This window comes from Lissotriton vulgaris, chromosome 12 (genome assembly GCF_964263255.1).
Source record: "Lissotriton vulgaris chromosome 12, aLisVul1.2, whole genome shotgun sequence".
Taxonomy (NCBI): Eukaryota; Metazoa; Chordata; class Amphibia; order Caudata; family Salamandridae; genus Lissotriton; species Lissotriton vulgaris.
In genome coordinates, this window is record NC_141700.1 from 57,358,462 (window position 1) to 57,386,246 (window position 27,785).

The 27,785-nt window shown below is 44.6% G+C and overlaps 1 protein-coding gene across 3 annotated transcripts; it reads right to left on the minus strand.

The window, feature by feature from the left end:
* Nucleotides 1-489: 489 nt before the first annotated feature.
* MPND (MPN domain containing) lies at nucleotides 490-27,520 on the minus strand. 3 transcript variants are annotated; one of them, XM_086947071.1, is made up of 13 exons: nucleotides 27,340-27,520; nucleotides 21,535-21,805; nucleotides 19,030-19,260; nucleotides 17,908-18,055; nucleotides 17,432-17,516; nucleotides 15,409-15,505; nucleotides 14,753-14,825; nucleotides 14,375-14,451; nucleotides 8,659-8,827; nucleotides 7,897-7,967; nucleotides 7,178-7,267; nucleotides 6,581-6,673; nucleotides 490-1,242 (listed from the first exon to the last, which is right to left on the minus strand). In XM_086947071.1, the coding sequence occupies exons 2-13, from the start codon at nucleotides 21,745-21,747 to the stop codon at nucleotides 1,156-1,158; spliced, it is 1,434 nt and encodes a 477-aa protein (XP_086803197.1). In that variant the 5' UTR covers nucleotides 21,748-21,805; nucleotides 27,340-27,520; the 3' UTR covers nucleotides 490-1,155. The 3 variants fall into 3 exon arrangements, with proteins under 3 accessions (XP_086803197.1, XP_086803198.1, XP_086803200.1); XM_086947072.1 differs by having other exon boundaries at nucleotides 27,335-27,512; XM_086947074.1 differs by lacking the exon at nucleotides 27,340-27,520 and adding an exon at nucleotides 24,562-24,683.
* Nucleotides 27,521-27,785: the final 265 nt, after the last annotated feature.

Sequence of the window (27,785 nt, forward strand, 5' to 3'; positions counted from 1 at the left end):
GAGCACCGACTGTGCTTCTTCTGTAGACCGTTTTCCAAACGTATATTCTGACCACCACACGCCTGTTCTTTGCTGTTGTGGGCACATGGATGATATCCTTTATAGTTCCTTGAAATGAGCAATACATATCCAAGCGGTAGGACATCAGGTTCGAGTTGAATGTACAGTATTGTAAATTGAGTTTTTCCTTTGGTGCAGCCAGGCTGATTAAAGGGACAGAAAGGGCACTAAAATTTGATAAAAGCAATGCACTTCAGAAGGTCGCCGAGATAGCTTTGGTATGTGCGCCAGGGCTTTTTAAAATAAATACATTTCAGAAGCAGTGCATAGATACTATTACAAGTAAGTCATTGGCTGATCTGAGAGACGTTGACGACTACAGATTGTATGATGATGCTTGTTATTGTAGATGGACGCAGGAAATTTTCTTGGAACAGATGTGCAGCAATCAGAACTTAGAACCCAAAGAAAAGGACACAAACAGAGGGATTCCCACAAAGTTAAATTATTTTATTATCAAAACTTAGAATACCTACACATTATACGAAGGGAAAATGTATTGGAGCCCTGAATGCAAAGTGAAATCCACCTCAATAGAGATTTCTAATGTTCATGATGAGCACGAGACACATTTCATCTGTAGTTGCAAGCAGTTTGTTTTGTTCTTATTTTTCTTGGCTTCCTGCTTTTCATGTGGAAACTCCTCTACGAACTATGTACAACTTTCTTCTCTGTTGGAGAAATGGAATGGCAGAGGCAGGGATACGGAGGGACCTCCCTTGACCATTTACTAAGTGGAATATAAAATCCCGTTCTCTGTTTATTTTCCTAAATAAATCGCCCTTCCATTGCTTCGAATGATAAGCGTGCCTAAGAACTGCTTGGATTGTTTTCTTTTTTAATCCTTAAGTCTTTGAGGTCAGATACAATCATTAGAAATGATAGTGGTTTTACAACTTTGGAATGGTGACGCGCATCCCGATGTGCAGCGAGAGTTATCATGGAATTGGTTCTTCTGCCTTTAAATTGTTCTGCATCGCTTGTTATTTGGTTGTGCCCAAGCAAATGCCCCAGCTATTATTACAGTGCAGTCTGGGTGTGACGTTGGTAGGCCGGGTGGAGGTTTTTTGATGTGGTGCTTTTTTCGGCTCTGGCTCAGTTGAGATGGTTGAGGAGGCTGTAGACCTGCTCCAGGACCACACTGAAGCCTTGGTCTTTGGGAGTTCTGCTGGCCAAAGATACCTACAATAGAAGGAGAAAGAACATAAAATGCCCTCGTTCAGGCTCATTACAAGAAGATCTGATGCATGGCTGGAGCAAGAGTGTTGATGTCTGAACATAAGGGGCCATACTTAAGAAAGTTTACGCTGGTGCATAAAGAGCAGGGCACACCACTTGTGCTATTTTTGCTGCTTGCGTAAAAGGAGAAAACTATTTGCACCAGGGCAAACGTGGCACAAGTAGATTTCCTGTTATTTTTGCTCATTATTTTGTGTTTCTGTAATGAGTGAGTATGTATTCTCCTTTTCAAGTTGGAGGATGGGTCTAGCTGTGAGGTACATTCACTGTGATATCATTATTAAAATAAGTAGCAAAAGTGCCAGGCCAGTATTTTTTTAGGAGTTGTTTGAGAATGAGGGTTTTTATCACTGAAACATGTACAATACTTGTGAAAAGGATCTTTAAGCACAAAAAGTGTGCTATGTAAGAGTAGCGCAATCTATTTTCCAATTTTTACATGGTTCGAATAATGGTAATCATTTGAACTGCTGAGAGGAGATGGAAGCTTGCAATGTACATGTATCCAAACACTGCCTTTTATAATATTTCGTAATGTGCTCCAATATATGCAGTTTATTTAAAGATCTACAGCGCTTTTTTGAATACGAAATTGGTTTGTTTTTTTAATTTACAGAGATTTGCAGTTTACATTTCCTTATGATAAAGGGACAGGTGTCTGAAACGGATAGAGGAACAGGAATTACAAAATCTGGTTGAGATACAAAGTGTAAAGAACTTAATTTGCATTATAAATTACACACAGAATATATTCTATAATTATTTCAAGTAAAATGGAGGTTAGACCCATGTTGGATGATTCCTGTATTTGATTCAGCAGACCAGCTATTATGCAGTGATTTTGTAATGTTGCGGAACACAGTTTAAAGCTATCAATATTCTTATGCTGTTTTTCTTCACTCCATATTACGCAAGCAGCATAAGAGCACAAATTGGTTTTGTAGCGGCGTGTGCAACCAGTGCAAAGAGACTGACATCTTGAGCAGGAGTGCCATCTAAGAGGCTGAACATGGATCGAGCCCCCAGGGACAGACTGAACCTACTCTTCACTGAATCTGTGTATCTCCCACTTAGACGAACACTGACAACAATACAAGGGTCAGTGCCTGCTCTCGTCTCGGTCTTGGATATAAATTATCCATGTGTAATTAATACAATACATGGGTCAATAGCTGCTCTCCTCCTAGTCTTGGAGATAAACTCTCTGTATCTTGGTCAGTGATACCATGACAGAAATTAAACTCTACATCCGCGGTGGAATCTGTCGAACAAGGCCAAGAAAACCCTTTAGTAGAGAGATTGCTCCCCTGTATCCCAATCAGTACACAAGCTCAAATGTACTAGGCAAAGCCGTGATGCAAGCGGCAGAGAGACCAACAGCACAGGAGGGCTATCTGCTGTGTAATGCATTAAATATAATACAAAATGTCGAACTCTCAATTTATTGCTAGAGGGAATTTATACTGAAAACTTCCTAGATAGAATTAACATTCATATATTCCCGTCCACTATTATGGGAGAATCTCTATCCACAAATTCTGAGACCTAATCAACATTGAGAACTCACTGCTGACTTTTGAAGGGCATCTCTAATCGAAAAGTAGAAAGCTAAAATTACCTCTGAGATGTCACTGTTGCCCATTACAGGGGGTGGCTAAATAACAAGTTCAAGATAAATCCCTTTGCAGATACTCAGGAGAGCTTTGCTCCAAACGTCCAAAGAACAGTGAGACATCACTGTTGAATAGAACAAGTGACAACTAGACAGCAGATACAAAGATACGAGAAACACAGACCAGTCTCTGCTCACCATCACATGGGATCTCCAAAGAGCAAGCTATGGAAATACAAAGACCGCATAAATATTGCATTTCACTATTACAGCAGATCTTTACCCAACGCCGGCTCACTCTTAGAAGGAACCGCCTACAAAACAAGGCCAGTGACACCTTAGTGCCTCGGAAAAGCCTGTACTAAAGGGGTCCGAAGCTAGTGTAAAAAGTCTTGGTTTAATTGTAATGTGAATCTTAACTGAACAAGGCCATGGAAGGAACAGACTTCAAGACCGAACATCATTGTTGCAGGACGTAATCTGCACATAGAGAGACTGCCCAAGCGACAATCGAGAAACATACAAATGTCCCAATACCAGGACTCTGAGGCGGGGCATGGAACTACCATAATAGCAAGGGATGGTAGTGTACAAGTAATGGTAAGGCGGGTTGAACATATGGGGCACCAGCGCGGCTGCAGTGCCCTCAACATTAAGCCGCAGTCACTAATAAACAGTTGATGCATTAAAGAAGTATGTGCCCAAAGTATGCGTGTCAGCACACCTATGACGTTAATCTGCATCTGGGGCATATCACAGTTCTGCCCGAAAGAGGCTAACAATTAGATGGTCATGTTGCCCCTGTCCAAACTTCCACATTATAAAGCTGACTGCTCGGAGGGGAAGCAGTAATATAGTAGACAATCACTTTTATTCCATTTGCCAGATGTATATTATTAATTGTGACAAGGAGGAGGTGGAGGCAGTTTACTAAGATCAAAACCCATCAACAATAACACGGGAAGGGGCCAGACCAAATCCCGCTCGAATTTTATCAAACATTTAAAAATGTACTCCTGGCAGATATGTTTATAACTATGCAACAAGTACAAGTAGGGGAACCCAGCCCGGAGTCATTTGGGTGGGGGGGGGGCTGATATAATAGTTATTCTAAAATAAGGAAAGCCACCAGAAATGCCAGGGTCGTATAGAGCAGTTAGTAACCCCTATCCAGCATGGTTTCATTCCTGGGAAAGGGACTACGCAACATGTAAGGACTGTGATTACGATGTTTGACTCTGCAGATATCCTAGGGGACCCTGTCGCAGCACTCTTCCTTGATGCCGAGAAGGCATTTGATAGGGTCGCCTGGGAATATCTTTGGTATGTAATGAGGTGGTGTGGGCTGGGTGAACCCTTCATAAAAGCTATACATGTACTGTACAGGAATCCAACAGCAAGAATAAGAGTGAATGGGGGGCTTTCAGATAAAGTAAAAATTGCCAGGGGGACTAGACAGGGATGTCCCTCCTCTCCCCTGCTGTTTGCGCTATACTTGGAACCATTACTGCGCAGGCTGGAAGATAATGAAAAGATACCACCAATGAGGATAAATGAATGTACGGTGAAGTCCTTAGCCTACGCAGATGATGTAGCAATCTTAACTCCTAACCCTATTTCAGCTATAAAGGAGGTGGAGATAGAGGCTCAGAGATTTGGAAAAATATCAGGGTATAGTTTAAATAGAACAAAGACTCAGATTATTAAGAATAGATATACTCCTTGTGCTGATGATAGGGTGGTTAACTCAGCAGTATATTTAGGAGTGGTATTAACGGCAAGTCTGGAGAGGATAGTAGAGATGAATCTGGCCCCTCTAATAGATAAAGTCAAAAAAGACCTAGAAAGGATGAACAACTTGCACCTCTCCCTCATGGGATGTACGAATGTTGTTAAAATGCTAATCCTACCTAAATTTCTATATTTTTTTCGTACTATCCCGTTAGTTTTTGAGGCTAGATGGTTTAATTTGTTAGAAAGGGTGCTCAATAGATTCATTTGGGCACATGGAAAAACCCGAAGAGCTTACAGATACATGACCCTACCAAGAGAGAGAGGGGGCTGGGGGGCCCCCGACTTTAGGCTGTATCAGATGGCTACAGCACTGCAGTTTATGCAGGGCCTAATCGGGGGTGGAGGAAGCGATATTGGGGTTACGACTATGTCTACAGAAGTTTATGCTATTATACTGGGGGTAGAGGCGGAAAATAATCTTTTAAATGGAGTTGAGTTTGGATATTATAAAAGAACTAGGTTTAAGACCTTGATGGCAGCATACAGGATATGAAATGCATTCCTTAAAAAAATGGGAATGGGGAGATATAATAGGTATGTTAAGCTCTACAAAAACAAATCTTTCCCGGCAGAAATATTTGCAGATTCAACAATGCTGGGTTGGACACAGAAAGGGATAGAACAGATTGGGGATGTAATGGATGAGGACGGGATAATCCAGTTTTCAGACCTTATTGCTAAGTATGGAATTGAGAGGAAGGACTTCTTTAAATACCTACAGGTAAGGAGCTTCCTCTCTCATAAGCAAGGTGGTAGGGTGGGGTTTAACAGTAATGAAGTATTGGAAAAGATAAAAGTAGGAGACTGCACAATTAGATCTTTTTATGCAATTTTAACAAAAGGGAAGGTGGACGACTTGGAGAAAGTTAGCAACAAATGGGTTGGAAAATTGGGAGTGGATCCTGGAAGTCTTGAAGAATCCTTGAATTTGGGATGTAATATCTTGTGCTCGGGTCCCCTGCAATCACAGCATTACAAGACGTTATTCTCGCTGTACTATACCCCCGCTAGAATAGCCAAGTGGGGAGGCACCACTGGTATTACCTGTCCACGCTGTAATGCAGGAGATGCAGACATCATTCATATGTTAGCTACCTGCCCTCAGCTGCATACCTTGATCAGAAGCATAGAAGATTTTATTAGTAATACTCTTGATATAAGAATTAAACTAACACCTAGGATGTTATTGTTTGGAATAGACAATCAAGATGGAATGGACCAGAAAGAATTTATGTTTATAGCCACTGCAGTATTGAGACTGTCAATAGCAAGAGTATGGTTAGACAAGGTACCCCCGGATATGCAAGTTTGGCTGGCAAACCTACTAGCTAGCTATAACCTCGAGAAAGCCATATATGCACGGAAGGGGAAAAAGGGAAGGAGACTCGGGTTGAAAATTTGGGAACCAATAACCAAATGGAAAGAAAGGATGGCATTGTAAGATAATGTAAAAGAACAGTGAACGTTAGAATTATGATTTATGATATTGTTATATAATTATACTGTTTATATTGTTTCGAAAACTTCAAACCAGAGATACATAATGGATGTAATTTGTAAAATGTACAAAAGTATGACGTGTAATTCAATGTGCAAGTTAATAAGAAAAAATGAAAAATAAAAATATTTTAAAAAAAACCAAAAAAAAAAACCTGCTGTCTGAAGCCATATAAATTGTCTTATTATCTTGAAACACCTTGCTCATGAAAAAAATTAAAATAAATCTTCAATGTTAAAAAAAAAAAAAAAAAAAAATAATAACACGGGAAGATATACAGTGGAGGCAAGTAGGTACACTGGATTTGTGAACACAAGGTAAGCCATGGGTGTTAGCAGAAAGTTGATATATGCTAAATAGGAGAGGCCGGGGTTTACCTTTAATTTATCCAAGTAGGTCTGGTCTTCGTTCCAAAGTTCTTGAAACTTCACCATGTCGGTGGCTCCTTTGTAAAAATCAACCAAGAGCATCTGCAGCAACAAAAAGACATGTCCAGTTTATTCGACCATGAGGCGCTTCCAATGAATGATCCATCGGAGAGGTGACGAGGTACTAGGTCATAAACACCAGCACACCTTGCAAGCCTTCCCCACATTGCTAGACCCAAATAATCCCAAAACATTGAGTATCAAAAAGGTAGAGCAGCTAACTGTTTTAATCCCAAAAACGCAAGCAATTTGACCGAAGGATGCACACTTTCAACCAGCAGAAAACACAAACTACAACCTTCCATTAATGTATTTATGACTGCTGTAGTGCCAAAGATGTTGCCTCGTGAATACTTCAGAGCACACCCTAGAACTGTGGAGAAGTCGCCCTCTGCGCTGAAAGCACTACATGGCCATACCAAGGGAAAGAAATGTGCTATCCAAATGCTGATCATAAAACATTTACACAAGTTGCAGGCAGATACATGACACTTCGAAGTGAGGTATGTACTATTTGATGTGATATTAGCATAAGTCTTGCCTCACCATCTCATGAAGGACATCATTGGTCAAGAAAGTGTCTTGCACATAGGTGGCTTCCACCTCCATGGGGATTCCATAGTCATTGGGCCGTTGCTGAATGAGTGAGAGAACAATCAAGTCAAGATTTCTACACACAGTTAGTGCGTGGAGTCTAAGCTCGAGTCAACCTAGCGATGTAAAGAAGCACCAACCCAACACATGGTCTAAGCACTGGCTTCCCCCATTCCTTTTACACAGACAAAAGACATATTGCACAGACGGGTCCCTCCCACAGCTAGATCATGGAATATCATTGCCACAGGATCCTGCTAAATAATTCGACAATATTTGTTTATGCTAGCTGAGTTAAAGCTTAGCTTACAGTCACCGTCTCAAGGTCATACTAACTTTTTCAGAGTGCAACTCAAAATCAACAGCTAGTATTCTGGTTCCATGTGTCTTCTCACGCCTTACCAGAACAGATCCAATATACATTTAAAATCCTGGAATAAGACAAGCCTGTGACCACCACTGCACTGGGTGGCAGACTCCCTACTCCTATACCAGGCTCCAGAGTGAGGTGTAATCCTGTCACAGGGGCATTGCAAAAACCTTATCCCAGCTGGGGGCTGTCACCTCAGGGCTCCCACCATACATTTAATACGTGCACATCTGAATATCTAGACCATTGATGGAGAGTACTCTACAGGTCAGGGCAGGCACATGTATTATACAGAACCTACCTCTGCAGGTGGCATGACCCAAAATGGGGCCATCTTGGACTCCATGCCTTGGTTGCCATGGTGATAAGGACCTATTAGAAGAGGGAACATTGTTTCAGTACAGAACAACAAAGCTGTAAACATTATTTGAACTGAAATACCAAGACATTTAGAGGAAAACTGATTTATAGGTAGTGAGCAGCATTGCTCCTTATCGAATACAACTTTTACCTGTGTGGTTCTGAAAAGGGCAAACATCTCTAGTTCAGAATAGCTCTCCAGTTTGTAGCAGTCTCAGAGTAGTGGGGGGTACAATTAGACTAGTATATGATTAGCAACACCTCTAGAAAGCAGTTTCTTATCCAACCCAGGTCAACAATGATTTAAAGTGGTTTCTGTAAGTAGGTAGGAAACCAGAATGAAACAATGTGTCTTAAGTGTGTCAGTAAGGTCAGGTGTCCATAGATCTAGCATACACCCATGCAACCAGTATTCCCGTTGGAGTCTCAGCAGAGACTCCATGCACTCAACCAAAATACAGTCTGCCTTCCCATTTCCAGCAAGGACGTGCAACAAATACAAGTGGCATTAAGGCTTTCTTATCCATGCCTGCCTGGGTAGCAGAATGCATATACCTTCATGTGATCAAACAATGTGGTGAATGTATCAGCGGTCAAAAGCAATGAGAAAGGTCTGAAAATGTTATATCTTTTTTTTTAACTAATGCATTATGGCGTCAATATATTTCACCCCTTGGTTCCACCCATCACATGTCCCTCTCACCACAAATGAGGGCAAGGCAGGGCTGGAAGCAGTTGTCACTGCCCTGAAGCTTGAGCTGGTACTCCATTTGAGCATCAATATCCTGAAGAGAGGGTGCTGCAGGGCTGAAGGGGTGACTGTGGTACCAGCCAACCAAAGAGAGGCCACGCAAGAAGAGATTCTGGCAGATCTAGGGGCAATCATAGGAAAAATGATTACAAGAAGTGCGGCAAGGTGGGTGAAAGAACATCACGGTTAGAGTTTGTTGGAATTAGGTAGCCTGGCCTAGGGCAAGACTAGCATAACAGAGGCATAGTGTAAAGGTTGCAGACCACCCAAAAGTAATTCCACGCAATAGCACTCAAAAAGAAAACACTACACCAAAAATATGGGAAAATACGTACTGCTTTATATAAAAATAAGATTCTCTCTGGCTTTAGCTCTCAGTATTCACACAAGAAAATTTACACTTATTTCAAAAGAACTTATAACACCTGTTTGTCTGTGGAAAGAGAATTTCAACGCAATACATTCAATTTGTAAATCCCCTTAGACTTTCACATTTACTAAATTGACATCTTATGCAGTTTTACTCTTGGAGATGAAAGCACAATTCTTATCAATCAGGAAGTTAATTCAGTCTCTGCCAAGGTGCTCGCCTTAATCAACAACTTTGCATTACTAGCGTTTCTAGCATTTAATTAGGCATAGTTCCTACATTTGACCTGTACTCTACAACTGGTCCCAGCATTAGCAATAACACTTTTAATCTGCTATGTAAGTTTCCAGTTAATTCTACTAGTTCATTGCATATAAACAAGTATTATCACACTGACTGGCAGGTAACCTTTATGCTTTCTTAGACCAATTAAAGATGACTTGTACTTGGCTTTTGCTCTTTAGAGCCTCTTTTCCACCCTGGGGGGGCAAACTGTTAGGCACTGACAAGGGCCTGGAGTTCTATGAGGCCTTGTACTTTCTTTTGCCCCTTTGAACAAGTCAGGCTTCTGGGATCAATTAGTCTTGTTTCTCTCAGGCCTTAGGGGAAGAAGACAGACGAGCGGGAGGCCTAACCAGTTCTCCCTCGCCACCCCTCACTCTTCCCGGCTTACTTGTGTGAGCAGGCAGCAGGCGGGTCCTCCGCTCACCCTCTGGACTCGAAGGCGCTTCTCCTCTCCTACTCGGCCTCCTCGCTCCCTCTCAGAGGAGCGGAGACCTTCCCAAGCAGGACCGAAGCGCTGACACGGGGAGGCAGCCTCGCAACAGGGCTGCTCCTCACCGTTAGGATCTGTCCCTCGGCGCTCGCCCAAGCCGCCTCCTTCTCTCGGCTCTCCTCAGACACGGACATCGTCGACTTCTTCACACACGGCCTCTTCCGCGCATGCGCGAGGGAAAAGCGACTCCACAAAGGACCGGCTCAGTCCTCGGTCCCTCCTACAAGGCTGTCCCTGGTTCAGGGGGAGATGTGCGCGCTGGCGCCTAGCAAGAACACTACGCCCTCACTCTTCTCACCCACGGGGACCAGGGAATTTCTCACAGGACGGCGCCTGCGTCCAGCGACGGCCTCGCTACCTCTCCTCACAGTTCCAGCGACCTCAGCGCTATTCCAGCGCTATTCTTTCAGAGCAGGCTTGGGGGTCACTTTACTCAGCCTTGCCCGGCTTCTGCCTCTTTCAAGGATGGCTCTTCTCCACCACTCGATTCCGCCCAGCCAGTAAGTGATGAGCTCTGGGGGGGGGGAAAGGGTCTGCCACTAAAGAAAGTCACGGCAGCCAGTGGCAGAATACAGATGTCCACTGCACGAGGGGGGGGGGGACCAGGGACCACAAGGATTCACCCCTACTTCTACTGGACACTGCTCAAGAAGAGCCTCTCTCTCTGCTGGGCAGAGGACTGCGCACCGCAGCACTACAGTCTCCTTCTCCTGAAGGCTTCCCCTGTATAATTCAGACAAGGGGCAAGCTAGGCGCCCAGGGTCTCCAGTAACTTACCACAGCGGGGCCAAGACAAGTAACCAACAGGGGATTAGTGGGTTGGACCAATAAGGTAGCTTCCCAGTCCAGGAGGTCAATCCTAAATCCAACCTCTTCCCACCCTCAGCTACAGCCTGTCCTCCAGCTGACTTCCACAGGTAGACAAAATGGCTGCCCCGCATTCCGCCTTATATAGGCTGCCCTTCAGTGGTCCAGAATGGACCAGAAGGTTCTGGAATGCCCTATGTTAGGCTATGGCCAAGTTCTGTTGGTGACAGTTGGGGCAGTTGGTGGCCACCATTTTAGGTGGTGCCAACTTTCCTGTCAGAACAGGCCTCTGGGCCTGAGGTAAAAGATTATGAGGGGGAGAGAGAACACCTATCCCCCTGGCCAACACCTACAAAAAGTCAGTAGACACAAAAATTAATAAGGGTATGAGGGGCAAAAAGTGGACAAAATAAATAAAAATTAGGAGGGACTTCGCCAAAAAGCCAGACAGGTCTAACAGAGTTTATTATGGAACTGCTCACAAGATACCGTCTGGGCCCACCATATACCCGAACTCCAGGAGTGCAATACACCCAGCCTACCCGAATGCATGCTATTGATCGATGGTATAAAAATGATGGCTACAGGAAATACAAAACCAATTGAAGCCACTAGAAAGTCTTGTAACTCCACTGTGTACAGAAATATACTATTTATAAATCCTGCCATGTAACTTCAGAGCAAGAAGATCTGAGTATTCCCGCAAAGCTACAGCGGTGACCTGGGACTACTAGTTCTGTGGGAATATGACAATTGTGTAAACTTTTGGACTATCTTTGTCAATGCTTCGATTTACATTTGAATTAACAAGGTCTCAATTGTACGTAACACAGCGTCCAATTATCTTTTACCTCTACAATCACTCTCATCTGTCCTAAGAATTTTTAGGCAGCCAGTCATCCTCCATCAATCGGCTCATTTCTCAGTCATATGCTGTAAGATTCCATGTCAGTAAAGCAAACAGTAGTTTTCAAAATGTGTTCACAAGTTCTGAATCACATCTTGAAAGAGAGGCGATAACAGTACTAAGGAATGCTGTACTGCATGGTTTGTAAACAGAGATAATGTTGTATTGTTCTCTCTACACTAAAAAAAGAAAAAGAGGATCCTCCACACACTGAGAAAATTGCACCCAACTACTTCATGAAAAAAAATCATCAATTATGACACTTTCTGTTCTCGAGAGATCAAGTGATCTTTTTCGAAACTGGGCCTTGTCAGATGCATCCAATTTAACGATACCCATGGTTCTATCTACATCACAAACGGGTGGCTTTCAGAAAATGGTATATCGCTCTCTATCTAAACTGGGGTGGCATGGTGAACACAAGAATGATGGATTTAAACCAGATCTCTTGCCTGGGGGAGAATGTTTTGATTTGTTCTGCGTTCCGTCCATCAATTGTGTGTCTTTTGCTTTCACAGCCAAGACCACAGGCATGTGATAGTGTTTAACATGGCTTCTCAAAGAAGTGGAAGTCCCTAAGGGAGCCACCAAGGTGGTCTCAAATACTCATAGATGCCCGTAAACTACCTATTTTTTGCAATAATACCAATCTCACAGTGATCAGAACCTCCAATTTTCTAAAGAGTATCTCAAAGGCCTATTGTGGATATATAAACTGTGTGGTTGCAGCTCAAAATCTCATTTAAATCAAAGCCTCACGACTCCCCCGGCCGTAGTTATTAAAATATGAAACAAAATTAAAACTTTAAATTAAAATGTTTCATTTATCATGTACAAAATTCAACTTTCATTACACTTGATGAAGACAGGTATCCAGGCTAACCTTAACAAATCTCTAATACAAAGATTTTCCTAACCGAGTCTAACATGATGACATAATGCATTGCATACGAATTTTGTACATCCTATCCTTAGGGGCCAATGGCAAGGTCTTAACCGGTGTCAGATCCCTATCACCAAATTTCCGCCCTCTCGTGAGAGTGGTGCATGCGCAGAGGGCTTTACCCTCATAGCCAACTGTAACTTCCCTTGTCATGGGGGCCCCCTTTCGCTCGGCGCCATCTTAAGGTCGTCCGAGTTCCCGTGCGGGGTATCTGTAAGAAGGACAGCGTGGACTCCCCCAACCACCCCCTTCCCCCGCACTCTCTTCCGCCGGAGCGGATATCCGGCCCCCGGTAAATCCGTGGGAGGGGCATATAGACGTCTCCCCCTGGGAGGGGCCTATGGCCGTCTCCCCCTGGGCGATCCCATCCGTAATGGGAACCGCCCCCCGTGGGAGGGGCCAATGGACACCTCCCCCCGGGCGCTCCCATCGATAATGGGTGGCGCCCCCACTAGGGACCTTGAAATCACTGCTCACCGATCAGGACCTTACCGCCGACCGAAGACTAAATAAATACGACAGTTAGTTACCTACTAATGGGAAAAAACCTATGCCTAATCTTATATTACAGCTAGATATATCCCTCACTGCTACTCCCGCCCATGTCTGACGGACGTCCCAAGATAGTATTCAACATACTACAAACATTGCTACAAAGGAGAAAAGGTCCTATAACAGAGAAACAATTTTATTGCATACAGTCCATTACACTTCTAGAAAGGAAAAAAGGCCTATAGACAAGGGATTGGTGGTGGAAGGGGTGGCGGGCATCCCGGACCATATGGAAAGGGGAGACCTCTCGGTCACCCCGAACGTATGGCTGGGTGCCCCGACCGCCCGGGAAACTTTTGCAGGCGGGGGGCGTGTCCCCGGCCGATATGCCCAAAGTGGCGTGGTTGGAGCACGCCCCCGCTGCCTAAGAGGGTTGTCCTAACTCCCGCCCGGAAGACCGTGCACTTTTGGGCGGGATGGGGATGCTGCCCCGCCTTCCCGCCGCAAGATAAGAGTCGCGGGAATCCAGGCAGGCGTCCTCTTGTTCCTGTGCTCAGAAGGCTGCACCACTCGTCATAAAAAACCAATATACGGCAATAGTTAAAATGTTCATGAGGAACAGGTGTCGACACGGCGTTTCGGTTGAAATGCAAATTAAAAACCTTCTTCAAGACAGTTTCTCAATACCTGAGGCTTATTATTTCCTCAGAAGTAACATGTATTTTGTATTATGACTGTATGTATTTTTTCAGTCTCTGCTATTTAGACAACATTGTAAAATTGTTGAATAGGTATATGCCACAACTTTTGAAGAAAAAAAATTCTCTGCCTGTAATTAATCATTTGGTGAATTTTGTAAAATGCTTTGATTTAAATGAGATTTTGAGCTGCAACTACACAGTTTATATATCCACAATAGGCCTTTGAGATACTCTTTAGAAAATTGGAGGTTCTTATCACTGTGAGATTGGTATTATTGCAAAAAATAGGTCGTTAACTGGCATCTATGAGTATTTGAGACCACCTTGGTGGCTCCCTTAGGGACTTCCGCCTCTTTTTGAATATTTTTCCCTGGTCCCAGACCTTAAACAGAAGGTGGCCTCCTTGACTTTTATTAACATGGCTTCTCCACATTAAATTGAGCCATGAGAACTAAAACTATTGTTAAATTAGATGGTATATTGGGACAGATCACATGCTTCTGTATCCATACTGCCATTGGTTTGAGCTTTGCATCACACAAATGAAATGTTTGAGCAGTCACTCCTACTATTTCTTTTAACCTATGGTTGATGCTGCTAAACCCTGCAACCCACATGCCAGCTGCTTCACAAGACACTTGCCAGGTGGGATGCTCCTGCAATACTAGCTTACCTCTTCCTCCACTGCAGCAGCCGAGTCTGCATCGCCGAGGCTAGTGCGACATGGAAACGCACGCAACACTGTTAGCACTGAAGGGAGAGAGCACATAAAGGATAAATGAGGAGTCAAGAAACCCCTCTCACATAAGAATCTAAAATCTATGGAAACTCTTTTCCCCAGATACCAGTGCCACTTCCACAGCATGATGCAGACATTGCTTTGAGTCCACTTACATATTATGTATTTTATTCATATTTAAACTCTTCGCCTGATCACCTCCCTCTGCCATTGTTACAATCATTAACCAGAGCACAGCAATCCCATGTCCCACACTTGTGCGGCAGTTACTAAATCCCACAGCACCAATGAGACAGATCTAATGGTACTTACATTGGCTACTGGTGTCCCATCTGCCTCCCAGATAACCGACTACCTCACTCCTCGTCAAGTGGCTGTGAAAGTCCTGAAGAGACAGATAAAGAAAGGTTTAAAGGAAACTGGAATTTGGGAATATGAAGCAAGTATTATTGCATTCAGAAAGCAACGAAGCATAAATCTCTGGTACAAGAGATCGAACGCAAGGCATGAGTGCAATCTAAAATCACCAGTGCATGAATCCCAAATCACCGGATGCGATTAAGGTAACAGAGCATACATCTCTGTATGGTGGGGGAGAGGAGCAGTTCTTCAAATATAGACCAAATATCGAAAACAAGCTGCATGTATTTGGAAGTTGTCAGAATACCAACCCATGAATCTGTGGACAACAGACAGAATACACGGTCTTACCATACAGATAGGGAAACTGTTTATTCATAATAATGGGTAAAATGCACTGATCAGTCATCTGAATGCAGCTCTTCAATGCCCAGTGCTGACTGCAGGGTTTTTCTGCTGATTCAGGCCTTGTAATCTAAAAGCAGTGCAACTAAAAAGTGCAAAGTCTGAAGATAGATAAAGACCATCTCAGTCATTCAGTCTGGATGTGAAAGGTGAGTTTTAACACCAGTGTGAGGAGGAGACACTATACAGTTATTAATACGTACCACCAGCAACAGCACATTGCTGGATATTGTCACATTGAAAGGCTGGAACTTGTTCACTGCTGCAAAGGAAGTTATCTCCACCAGGGTGTGCGGATCCCTATAAGGCAAAGCACAAGCCGTGAAACTCTACGCTGTGTGTCGCATCTGTACGATACACACAAACAACGGTCTGAATCTATCCGGTCCTCAAAGATCATTTTGGATCAAGAATGCTTGAATGACATCTGTGTGAGCTTCCAAAATTCTAACAATAGATACGGGAAGGGTGCCTGGAAGTAGTGCAAGGTTCCCTAACACACAGTATGGGTACAACACAAGTAACAGCAGTCACGCAACCTCACACACCGAGAACAAGAAAAACATTAACAGCAGTCCAAACTTCACTCACAGAAGAAACAGAAGTTGTGCATGCTTTGTCTCTCACACACACCTGAGCTAGCTACCCTCGGTGCAAGTGTGCACATATGACAGACACCACCACGTTAATGCATGTTACAAAAGTGCAAGATTTCTATCCTGTGTGTGCATGCATGTGCAAAGATAGCTGTGTGAGGGTGTAGGGCTGTGCATGAATGCGCAATAGAGACGGTGAGGATGTACGTGATCATCTGTGTGATGTTGATGGCAGAATGAGACACTGGAGTGGGAGGAGATGGGCCCAACAGAATTCCAGCAGGAAGAAGGGTGGGATCTGTTCACCGTAGGGTGAGCATACCAAACATGTCAAAGACAAGGTTTGGTGGTGGAGGCCAGAGCACTGCCATCTTTAAGCAAACAGTCTTCAGTTTTCCCAAGACGATGAAAGCTTCACTTCCAGCCATAGACATTAGAACTGGCGGCCACAGGGACAAGCACTGCATATAAACTTTAAGAGGAGCAACTGTTCCAGGGCGGCAAAGCAGCCATTTGCATGAAGTGTACCAGCATGGGACACCTCACCTCAGTAGAGGGCACACCGGACAAGCAGAAGAGATGGGGATGCATTTCGCTACTTTCAGCTGTCTACTGTACTGGAAGCAACATATTTCACTGAAAAGTCGTTAAATTAACAAAACGAAAAGAGGCTGCATGTGTAAAGTAAAAGTCAGTGCGAGTCTATTCGTTACAATAGCGCCGCCACCGTGACACCCTGAGCAGCCCCTAAAACAAGTATGGGGACAAGCTGTACATTGCAAAAATCTAACCCTTTGAATATGTGCTCCTGGGCCACACAAACAACAGTATGTGAACTACAAAGTCACTGAGCCACAGTTAACTTGTACGCCACAGAATTTCCTCCATTACCAACTGCTACAAACCAAGTGCCACCACCTGGCAGGACCGAAAATTACAATCTGTTTGAGGCTTTGCATCCAAAATGTACACACAGACCAAAGATGAGCAACCCGTGGACTGTGCTTTTTGGGGAGGTCATATACTACACCCGATAAATATCAATACCACTGGCTTCTGTACCCCATGGGTGCAGTATTAACTCTTGTGTTTCTCAAAATGGTGCCATGAATTCTTAAGGAGTGAAACAATTATTGATAGAAGGCACGATCCAAGAGGAAATGAGCATCTTCTACCGGAGGCATTTCATCACTCAGCTTAACCCCTCCCTGTAAGTAGTCCTTGTAAAATTTCCTAGTGGATCACGTCCATGTAAAATCTCCTAGTGGATCACGCCCTGACCACGTAGCATTTCCATACCTCTATATATGGGCCTGAGAAGGAAAGGAGAGAGGGACAGATCGCGTGGCTGGCACGAACATCAGAATTTACATTAAGGATGGAATATATGGCTGGTACAGAGTGCCACACTGCATGACTATGTACTCATGAAATACAGTATTGAACCTATGCTTCACTTGGTTTTACCCTCGCGGACGACAAGCCTTTGCCACTGTTCTCCCTCTTTTACCAGAATGAAAGATGCAGACAGGCAAGTGGCTAGTGTTCAGCAAGAAAGATACCCAAGTAAAGAAACACAAGAATCAATGCGACAGCAAAGGTTGAAAGAGGACAGTGCGCTGTCCGATACCTGGAAGGATCTCTGGCTCCCAGGGTGGCATAGCGCACAGGCGTGCGGCTCTTGCTTTCCAGGCGCTTCCCGTTCTGGCAGTTATCTACAAGAATAAAGAGTTTTGTCTCAACGCTCGTCAATTCCTTTTTAACACTTGCAAAGTGTGACCTGCTCTCCTACACATCCTTCAGTGTCATACCATCTAAACTTACCCCACCCTCAATAGCATCAGTACCTTCTTGCTCACTTTTCATTATCTTCTTCCAGCTTCTCTGCTTCCTCCTCCAATCCCCTTGGTCGTTCTCCCAAAAACCTCATCCATTTGCCTCCCTGGAATGTCCCATTCTCCACAATAGCTGTTGGCTCTCCTTCGCCCAAGCCCTCAGACTCCTTTAATACTTTGTCACATCGAAAAATGCACACCCACCATACATGTTGCCTCTCTGTCCTACAGATTTATTCTCTCCATTAGCAGATGAGTTGCCTATTGTTACCAGTGTTCTGATCCAAGAGAATTTTGCTTAGATGTTTCTTGCTCATGTCTTCAGCCTTCTTAGTATCCGAGGTGGGCGCTTTGCCCTCTCTTGCTTCTTTGTCATCTTCATCAGCAGCTTCCTCATCTTCTCCTTCGCTAACAGGGCTCTGTGGGAAAAAGAACTGATGTCAACCCTGACACTTAAAAGATAGTGAACACCAACCCAACCAAGGTCTTCTCAACCCTGAAACTCTGAGACATTTCTGAGACAAAAAAGAAGGACGGGTCTCACTTCAAAGACAAAATACAGGACAAAGCTCTCCTCCGCCTACAAACACAGTGTTAAGGCATCTTCCGACAAAATATCAAGCCTATCTGAGAGAAAAATAGTCTAACTTAAATTCTCCTTTGGTAGAAAGCATAGTGCCATGGTCTCTTAAAACACAGCACTGAGTCGATACTTACCTTAGTGTGCATAACATTGGTAGGAACTCTACACAAAAATACTGCACCCTCTCTAGAAACAAATCTCTGGTGGTCTCCTCAGATACTACTATATTAAGACAAAACACTGGACCAACTCACTCACTACACATGAATAAAACCACGAGTTGAATTTTCTTAACAGAAAACAAGAAGCTGACAGATGCCGGGGCCTCAGAATGAAGCATCTCCATAGCAAAATCTCAGAACAAGACTGTGACAAGATGGCATTTGTGGAAATAGAGAATTGCAGCTCCCAGTCTTACAGCCCTTACGTTCCCCCATCCAAGACGAGGACCCTAATCGTTGCTATACGCTATGAAGGATTATTATTTAAATGTCTGCATGGGTTTCAGACATCTCATCTTGGGGCTTGGAATCATTAACTTATTCCATCTCAGCAACATATCTACAGTATGGAAATTCCTGATGTGTAAAACTTATGATGTGCTTAATAAAGAAAGACTGCAGCTCATGCAGTAACACTGCTACCTAAATAAGTATATATTTTTTTGCATTATTCACGCCAGCCCCTGAAAACCTATGAATCAGATTTGATATAATTTTAAACATACCAGGTTCCTGGCCTCCTTATACTTAGACACCCTCTGAGTAACAAAGAAAAGTGAGAGAGCAGATTATCAAAGTGTATACTTACCACATCCATGTTTTGAATGTTGCTTTGATGCTTTCTCAGCCAGTTGGTTTTGTATTGGTCTAGTTTCTGCCCCTTGTACTTCACGGAGGCCCAGCCACACCCAGACTTCTTGGCCGGGTTCACCAACTTTTTACAGTGTGTGGCCCAGGCACTGGGAGAATTGAAGACCTGCCCCGTCTCCTGCCACCGAATCTTGCCATCGGCCAACAGATCGCCAACAAACCGTTTACCCTAAGAAGTTCAGATGGGAGAAGAAAAGACACACGAGATAAAAGCGCATGACGTTGAGCAACTCTTCTCCTGTCTACCCTTTGTCCACCTAAATGATAAGACAAAGTAACTTGTACAAGTTCAATTAAACCTCTCATGTAATCCCAGGGAAAAAGCAAACACAAGGAAAGGGCCCAACCCTCTCCCTCCAACATAACATTAGGATCTTTTCCACCCATTCAATTTATCATTTCTACTGGATTCTTTTTTCATGGCTCTGGGTATATACTGTAGCCTTAAGATAAAGAAAGCACTGCAAAATGTGCAAATAGTGACATCGCCCAGACGTAGGTCATTAGCAAACCCAACTATGTGAATTTACAAAGTTAACTGACAACAGCTTATTCACCTGGTAAATATATGTAAAGCTGAACAGGAAGGCCTTGTACAATAGAAAGAATACCTAAGTCTGATACTCGCAGTTTCCATGCATCACAGCAAAATGTGCTATGGGGGTTTGCAACACAGCCTAAGTACCCTCTAATAACTAGAAGGGAGAAGTCTACATGGACGTTCAAGCTTTGGTCCATGCAAGAGCAAAAAGAGTTCTGTCTCAGTTCAGCCATTAATTGCTCACAAACGTGAAAATGCCATTTTGGATGGGAGGGACTATAGTCTCTATATCTTTATGCTAATCGTAGCAGCTAAGTGGCCCCTGCCATGTGAGACACCCTCTGCTTGTCCTCGTATTTCAGCTAACACCATCCTTCATTCCAGCAAAGGAAGGTACATACTTTAATTGGAACAAGGAAAATTACATGACAAAATAGAAACTAATGTTGGCCAAACAGTCAGGGCTTGTATCAGGTAACGAACATGAAGGTTGTATTGGCAGACTGGCTTCTCTTGGGGGGTGGGGTGGTCACTTTTCACGTCAACCATACTGTACAATGCTTTCACTGTCTGTTGCCGGCGACATATTATGGGCTTACTAAGAACATACAGGGGATTGGAGCCCACCCATTACTTACCATTAGTTGGCTCTCCAGTCACTCTGAATTGCCTGTTTATCTGCGTCCCAGCTTTTCAATCTTGTGTTTGTTGCTTCCATGGAACATAGTTTACCATGTGTTTGATTGGCTAGCTTTTACTGCTTTATTTTCAAGCACAACTATTTTCTTTTGGGTTACGAACTCTACAGGTGTGCATGTGCTTTCCAGCTATCACTCTCATGTACTTCTCTCCCACTGCACTTTAGGCTGCTCTTTATCACTGGTGTCATTTGACTTGCCCCCCCTCCCCAACATATTGAACTTCCATCGTATACTTCCGCTATTGCTTTCTCATCCGTGTTCTTCTCCCCACCAGCTCTCCAATGCTGTTGCTTCTTCTTCCCACTCGATCCTCTGTATTGCTTCACTGCACCCACACCCTCTTTTTCCCTTGCCCATTGCTTCTCCTCTCCATCGTCTGTGTTGCTCCACCTCAGTTGTGCGCCCTTCTCTCTCACCAGTTACTTCTCATCTCTACTCTCTGTGTTGCTTTCCCCTGCCTGCGTCCTTCTATCACACCTGTTCCTTCTCCTCCACACCCCATCTTCTGTGTTGCTTCTATTACACCTCTCCCCTCCAACTTGCTACACCCCATCTCCACCCTCCGTGTTGCTTCCTCCCATCTGTCACTCTGTATTGCAGCTCCCCAGCAGCACTTCCAAATTACAAAAATGACACATTCGCACTACCGTTTAAAAATGTTTTATTTACCGATCTACATAGGCAAATAAAAAAACATGCATGTCATTTTGAAGGCGCATGTGTGAGTAGTGCGTGTGCCTACAAATTGACACAAATGCTGCGTCACAGAACCATTTCTTACTATGTTTTTTAGCTATGGTGTACAGCATCTGGGCTGCTGGACAGCATAGCTAAAACTCATTGGAAAATTCAATAGCTCCCAAAGGCGAGCTTTATAGGCTTTCAGAATACTTGTTTTGGTAAAGTGGTCATTCAGTCCCCCCCTCATATGTAATCCATGGCAAATATGTTACATTAAACCATCTTTATAGGTATTTTAAAGCTACAAACTTACATAACTACTGATATCTTGTCCTAATTGAATGAAAGGCTCTCAAATTTTTATCCAAGCTTCTGACCCATTATGGTTCACAAAATTTACAGCCTAGCTTAGCAGATGAGAGATCACCAGTGTAGTTTTCTTCTGCTAAACGTTGCACAATTTCATGAAGCGCCGCGTGTGTCCACGCACAGTTCATAACCAGCACCCCCTCAGCCTCACCAAATAGTGGATGGACAGTACACCATCGCCCGGCTCAATCAAGGCATCCTTGAGCAGCACCCGCAATGTGATCCCCCGCCGAGTCAGGATACAGCCTCGCCCACTTGGCATCACTTTAACGGGGATCTCACTCTCATGGTCTTCCATGCTAGTCTCCAGTTCTTCCTCCTCTTCCTCTGGGCCTTCCTCTGCCCCTGGGGACTGCGAGTCCATTGTTAAGGAATCAAAATCACCAGATCGCTGTTGAAGAGGTTAAGACCTAGAGGTACTCCTGCACAAGAAAGAAAGAAAAAACACAGCAGGGGAGAAAGATAATGAGCATAGCAGGTAAAGCTAGCATAAATGTTCAAACTATTCAGAACTATCTTCACCTGCAAGTGTTAACAACTGACTACTCCATTTCTACTTTAGCTAATAAAGCATGTAAACGTTGTACTGAGTCACACCCAAAAATCTATGTTAATCAAAAGATAGGCCACATTATTTTTTAGGTCGAGCTGGAGAAAGCAATGCGAAGCATTGCGTCCAGGGAAGTATCTAATGTCGTCCTCCTCCTGGGAATATGAGACAGGGGTCGGGCACGCTAAGCGATTGGTGTCTGTGGACAAGCACGTCTAGGCCGGCGCCGTGCACATCTCTTGCCTCACATTCCCTGAAATGCACAAGCACACACATACACACATGCACACACACACACAAGCAACAGCCACACTCACGCATGCACACACAAACATGCAGGCACACATACACACACACGCAGGGTGGAGTCTGAGTTTAGGGAGTCCGCTCCTGCACGGGCCCCGCGGGGCCTCCCTCTCACCTGCTTCCGACTGCTGACCATCATATCTGGAGCGCCGGGTCCTGGGCTCCTAATGGGTGGGCGGGGGCGACGCGGCCAGGGACAGGCTAACAACTTCCAGCCCGCTAACTTTCTACTACGGGAAAGGCGGGGGCTGCGGTGCACGGGCGGGGCAGGACGGAGGCTGCGCAGGATTCGTGCCCCCTGCCTTTCGTCCGCCTCCCGCTGCAACGCGCATTCGCTTCGCTCCCTCCCCCCACTCCTCTGTGGTGCGCGCGCACCACTACTTTCGATTCCCGGCCCTGCTCCTCTGTGGTGCGCGCGCACCACTGGTTCTCACTGGTTCATAATTCCCTTGTATCCCTTCATGGTCGCTTTACCCTTGTCTATGTCTACTCCTCACGTCCGCCCTTGTTTTTAGTAATGTGGCCGGATTCTTGCGCTTGGCACCTCTCGAAAAATGTATGGTGATCCTGAATAATGCGAAAAGTGAGACACTGGGAAATCCCAATGTCTAAGTGGAGAGCTATTTGGGAGAGTTGATGAGGAGGTTGTTGGTCGAATTTGGAGTACGGGTGTGTGAGCATTTAGCGAGAATGTCTTTAATTTATATAGGTAGGAAGGATCCTTCAAGCATGGTTACCCCCACTTATTGCCTGGTGTCAGTGTGTTTTTGACTCAGTCTGCGGGCTCCTGTTAATCAGGAAGCCAACAACAGTGTTTCTCGCCTACATTGCTTACGAGTCATCATCTGTTTGTAGCTCTCAAAGTAAAAACTGCGACCTTGGAGAAAGTACCTTCTCAATTGCTCCAGCCAAGCTGTGGAACTCATGACCTTGAAACCTGCAAGTTGAATATAATTTCTACATCTCTAGGAAAAGCCAAGAGAACATGCATTTTAACAACTAGAGTATTAAAGACCCCCGAAGAAGGGTCCCCATAGACCCGAAATGCATTGGGTAAATGGGAGATGATAATTAAAGCTGTCCTGGAAACGAAAGAATTCAGATGAATGATAAAGAAGTAATAAACAGAGATCTTTGAAATAAGGAAAACTGTATGGATCATTATTATTTTGGTTTACACGTATACCTGAGGAGAACCAAGCGGTTCATGTGAAAGTGTGCAGAACGTTACCACTTAGACATTGGGATTTCCCAGTGTCTCACTTTTCGCAATACATTCAAGAAGTGTTTCTAGACTAAAACACTAGGTAATGGTGCACAACAACGAAAAAGATTAAATCACAAAGAAAACAAACGAAAAACAAGAGTGCTGGACGGACCCTATCACGATCCTGAATAATGAACACATGATTGACTATTTACTTTATGAACTCGTTTGCTTTTATCTGGACAACCCTTGTACCGTCACCCACTGAACCCATTGGCTGCAGGTCCCTGCACTTGCAGGGGCGCTGGGAGGACAGGAGCAGTAACAGGCGCGCGGAATGTACCAAGGGGCGCTTCCTGCACTTACCCGGTCCGCGCTGGCGCTGTGTGTCTCCGGCCTCCCTCGGGCTGCAAAGCGGGGGCAGATGTCCGACACCCCCGGGTCTGAGGTGGTGAAGCCGCCTCACTTCAGGCGGGCGCCGGCCGCGGGGTGCTGCGGTCTGGCCGCGCCTCCCCCTCCTCGCAGCCTCTAGTACAGACCCGCGAGGGGGCGGAGCATGCTCCGCCCGCAGGTCCCGTCCCAGCCCGGCCGGTTATATAAAGACGTCCCGGCTCTTAGGTAACCCCTGGACACCCCTGTAAAGGAGCGCGAGGCCAGGCCCTTCCACCCACCGAGGCGCAGATGGATCTAATGCACAGGCGAGAAGACGCAACTCTGAGCTGGTGACAGAGTTCATAGTGTGAACACGCCTTTTAGGAAAGCCCAATGATTTGTCCAAAAAGTAAGTGGCCCAAGAAGTTTACTCGGAATCTTCTCCGAGACACGTGGCCTCTGTAATTAAAGGTGTGGTTTGAAAAGGGTCAATTAAAATCCTGTACATCCCGGAGTGGCCACCGACCTGGATTTTGATGCCTCTCATTCCCTAAGCTTTCTGCGATTACGTCCAACAATATAACCAGGGCCGCTAGAATCATGCGATTGTTCAATAAAAATAGTGCTTTAAGTCACATGCTGGGGTCTCATAGCACCATAGATACACCTTACTATTCCCCACTAGTGCACCAATGATTCATTTCTGGGACTGGTTACGCACAGATATTTATAGTGATCACAACCTTTCAAAACGTAAAAGAAAGGGCGAGGATGTGGCCCAAGGGTTGGGGTGGACTTCATTGAAGCCGGGTTCGAGTCTCCGCAGGGACTCTCAACATCCTGCGATTCTGGGTAGATCACGTAATCTCTCCCCGTGCCTGACAAAAAAGAAAATGAATGTGACCGTCTGTAACGTAACTGGTACTCATGTATAGCGCTCTGACATCTTCAGGTCTAGTTTGTGCCATATATACCCACCCCGCCCCCCCATCCACCCCCAACAAAAAAAAAAACGTATTTCCCAAATATTACTTTAACTTGCATTTATTGTTCATTTAAGGTGTGTTATATGTATGTACATTAAGGTGCAAAGTGCTGCAAACACACAATAATGTCTTAATACTTTGCTCTTTTTAGCCACTCTTTGTCCCTGCCCCAAACACACACGACCCTTCCCCATCCATTGAGGATAACAGTTCCCAAACTTTTGATGCACTTCAACCTCTGAACGGCTTTGCTCATGTTTTCTATTAAATAACCATCGATAAGCACTGCACGCGATATAAGAACTTCTTTACGTAAATCAGGCTCCGTGTGCTCACTGCTCCCCAGGGGGAGGCGTTCTCCTGGGAGGGCAGCAGCACACAATAGCCCCGGCTGTGTGTGACTCGTCAGGCAGGTCGCTGGGGAGGTGACCACAGGAATCATGGGAACCAACCGGCTAAAAATATTGCGCACATTTTCCATAACTCTGCTTGCATGTTTCTATTACCTGAGCGCTCATCACCACTGCATGTGCAATTAATGTGAGTTGAGAAGGGTACTTGAACGGAGCTCTGGGTGCACATTGTCCTCACGCTCAAAATAAGTCTAAAAGCTTCTGCTTAGCAGCGATTTTGCATATTACCATAAAAACGGATATTTCCCACCAAATATAGAGGCTTCCTCTTAAAATGCTGGATAAACAGTACAAAGGGTGCAAATTGTCATTTGTTGGAATGTGCACCTACATTTCTTTGACCTGGCCCCAGAACGAAGCCTACGGACAATGCTTGTTCAAAGGAAGCTGCACTATTACACACACCTTTCAGTGGGAAACCACAGACCAATTAACTATGTTTTTATTTTTTTACACTCAACATTTCTATAGCGCACTGCAGCCACTTTTGCATTCTCGAATAGCTCAATCAATCATATTTTGTTTCAAACACTGGAGAAACCTTGCACGGTTGAAAGTGTGCGTGGTTGCAATGTGGCTAGGCAGCATGGGAATGTTATGGTGGCCTCTAGAAAATTCTAAGTGCTACGTCAACGCGTGCAGATTGATGGTGCTCTTAAGCTTAAGGGCCGAATCAAGGCTTTATCAATTCTGCAATATGAACGTCACAGGCTTGATTACAGAAATAGGCCTGCACATTGATTGTGTAAATTGTGCACTCACTCATTAGCATTAGCACGGGGTGGGCTAATAAGCAGATCCTCATCTAATACCCCATTCCTTAGAATGCAGAATAACATGCTATAGCCATTCCGATGTCTGCAAAAGCTCATGTTTGCTCTTTTGTCCTGTCATTTGCACAAGGTTTGACTTGTTTAGTTACGAGAGCAAATTTGCTTCCGAATTTAAGCTATTGCCATTATAAATTACATTAACTTTTATTTAAGTATTAATTATTTTAAAAAATTACAAGCCATTGTTATTTGTAATATCAATACATCTAAGTCATGTAAATACAAAACATTGTAAAATTGTAAATTGATACTTGTATAGCGCACTACTCACCCGCAAGGGTCTCAAGGCGCTTGTACTAATACCGCTGTGGAACACGTCCTGGCTTTTTCTGTGAGGTGTCCACTCCTGGGCACCCCAAGGGTGAAGGCCAGGCATCCTTAGCGTTGTGGGGGCCGTTGTGGAGATTAAGCAAGCTATTGCCCAGAGTTGCAGAGTGGGACTCCATGATTAGAATAGGCACCGAGGCGAGAATTATCAGGTCCGTGGAATTTTGAGCCCAAGACCTGCCGAGGCGGGGAATTGAAATCTGGTCCCGGGCTAGACCTCTGCATCAGGGTCTGCCGCTCTAACCATTACAAATGCTATAGGTGTCACATTTGCAAAAAATTAACATCTTGGCATTGTAAATGACAAAGCTATTAATTTTGCTATTTTCAAAACCAACACATAAATAAAAAATGTGTCATTTACAATACCAATAGCTCAAACTTTCCTACTGCGAGACCTATTGCATTGCAAATGCTTATTTTTAAATGCTAAGTCTCCCAGCTCACACCTATCCATGTGATTCCTGCCTCGTACTGTCATTGTGCTTAAAGATTGTCTTGCGGAAATTTCTGATCAGCTTCTCTTCAACCTGGATTAAAATGAGCTCCGATGATTAACACAAGAGCAACAACACTTCAGTTGTCATAGGCTTTGGGTGAATAGGACCATCTGGCACATTCCAGATGAGGGGCTGCAACGTGGGTGGTTGATAATTTGATTGTATGTATGTGGTATTTAGCACAGCAGTAATGGCAGGTGCTTTTATTCCCACGGATCCCGCGTGAGAATAACGCCGGTACCTGAACACATGACCTACCCCACCAGACAGATGCAACACCGATATACTTGTTGTGCTGCTGTTGTTCACTGGCACAGAGTAGGTGTATAAGCGGGTAAACATCTGCGGTGTATCTCCAATGCAGCCACTAACCAGCTCGCGAACACCACTACTTTTGTAGTGGGAAGAAGTGAGGCCGCAGCCTTCCCCTATCAATTTAGGTAAGTATGGCACGTACCTCACCTCTAACACCGACCTGCCGTCCTTTGACGGACTGCCTAGTTCCTCGGAAGGTGACCCCGCAGGTCTCGCTCACCGGGCCGGCTTCTGGGCCGAAAGCAGTTGGTAGATTATTGCGAGCGAGACCATTGTTGACATACGAATTTACGCCGACGATAGCCACCCTGCCTGTACCCTACGTCACGAGCACCTTACCTCCACTGGCTCGCGTCCACCGTGACGTAATTGGAAAGATGGAAAGGAGCCAGTCACAGAATAGCGCGTAACGCGCAGGCGCTGTGTGCAACGGTGCGAAAGAGAGAACCACCACCACCGTTGTGTACCGTGTCTCTGCGCCCGCATGGTGCCGTCTTTTACAGTGTCACGTATGTACACAGGCAGGGTTATCTCCCATGATTACACAAGCCACCTCTAACCCGCTCCAAATCGAGGAAGAAGAGTGTGACGTT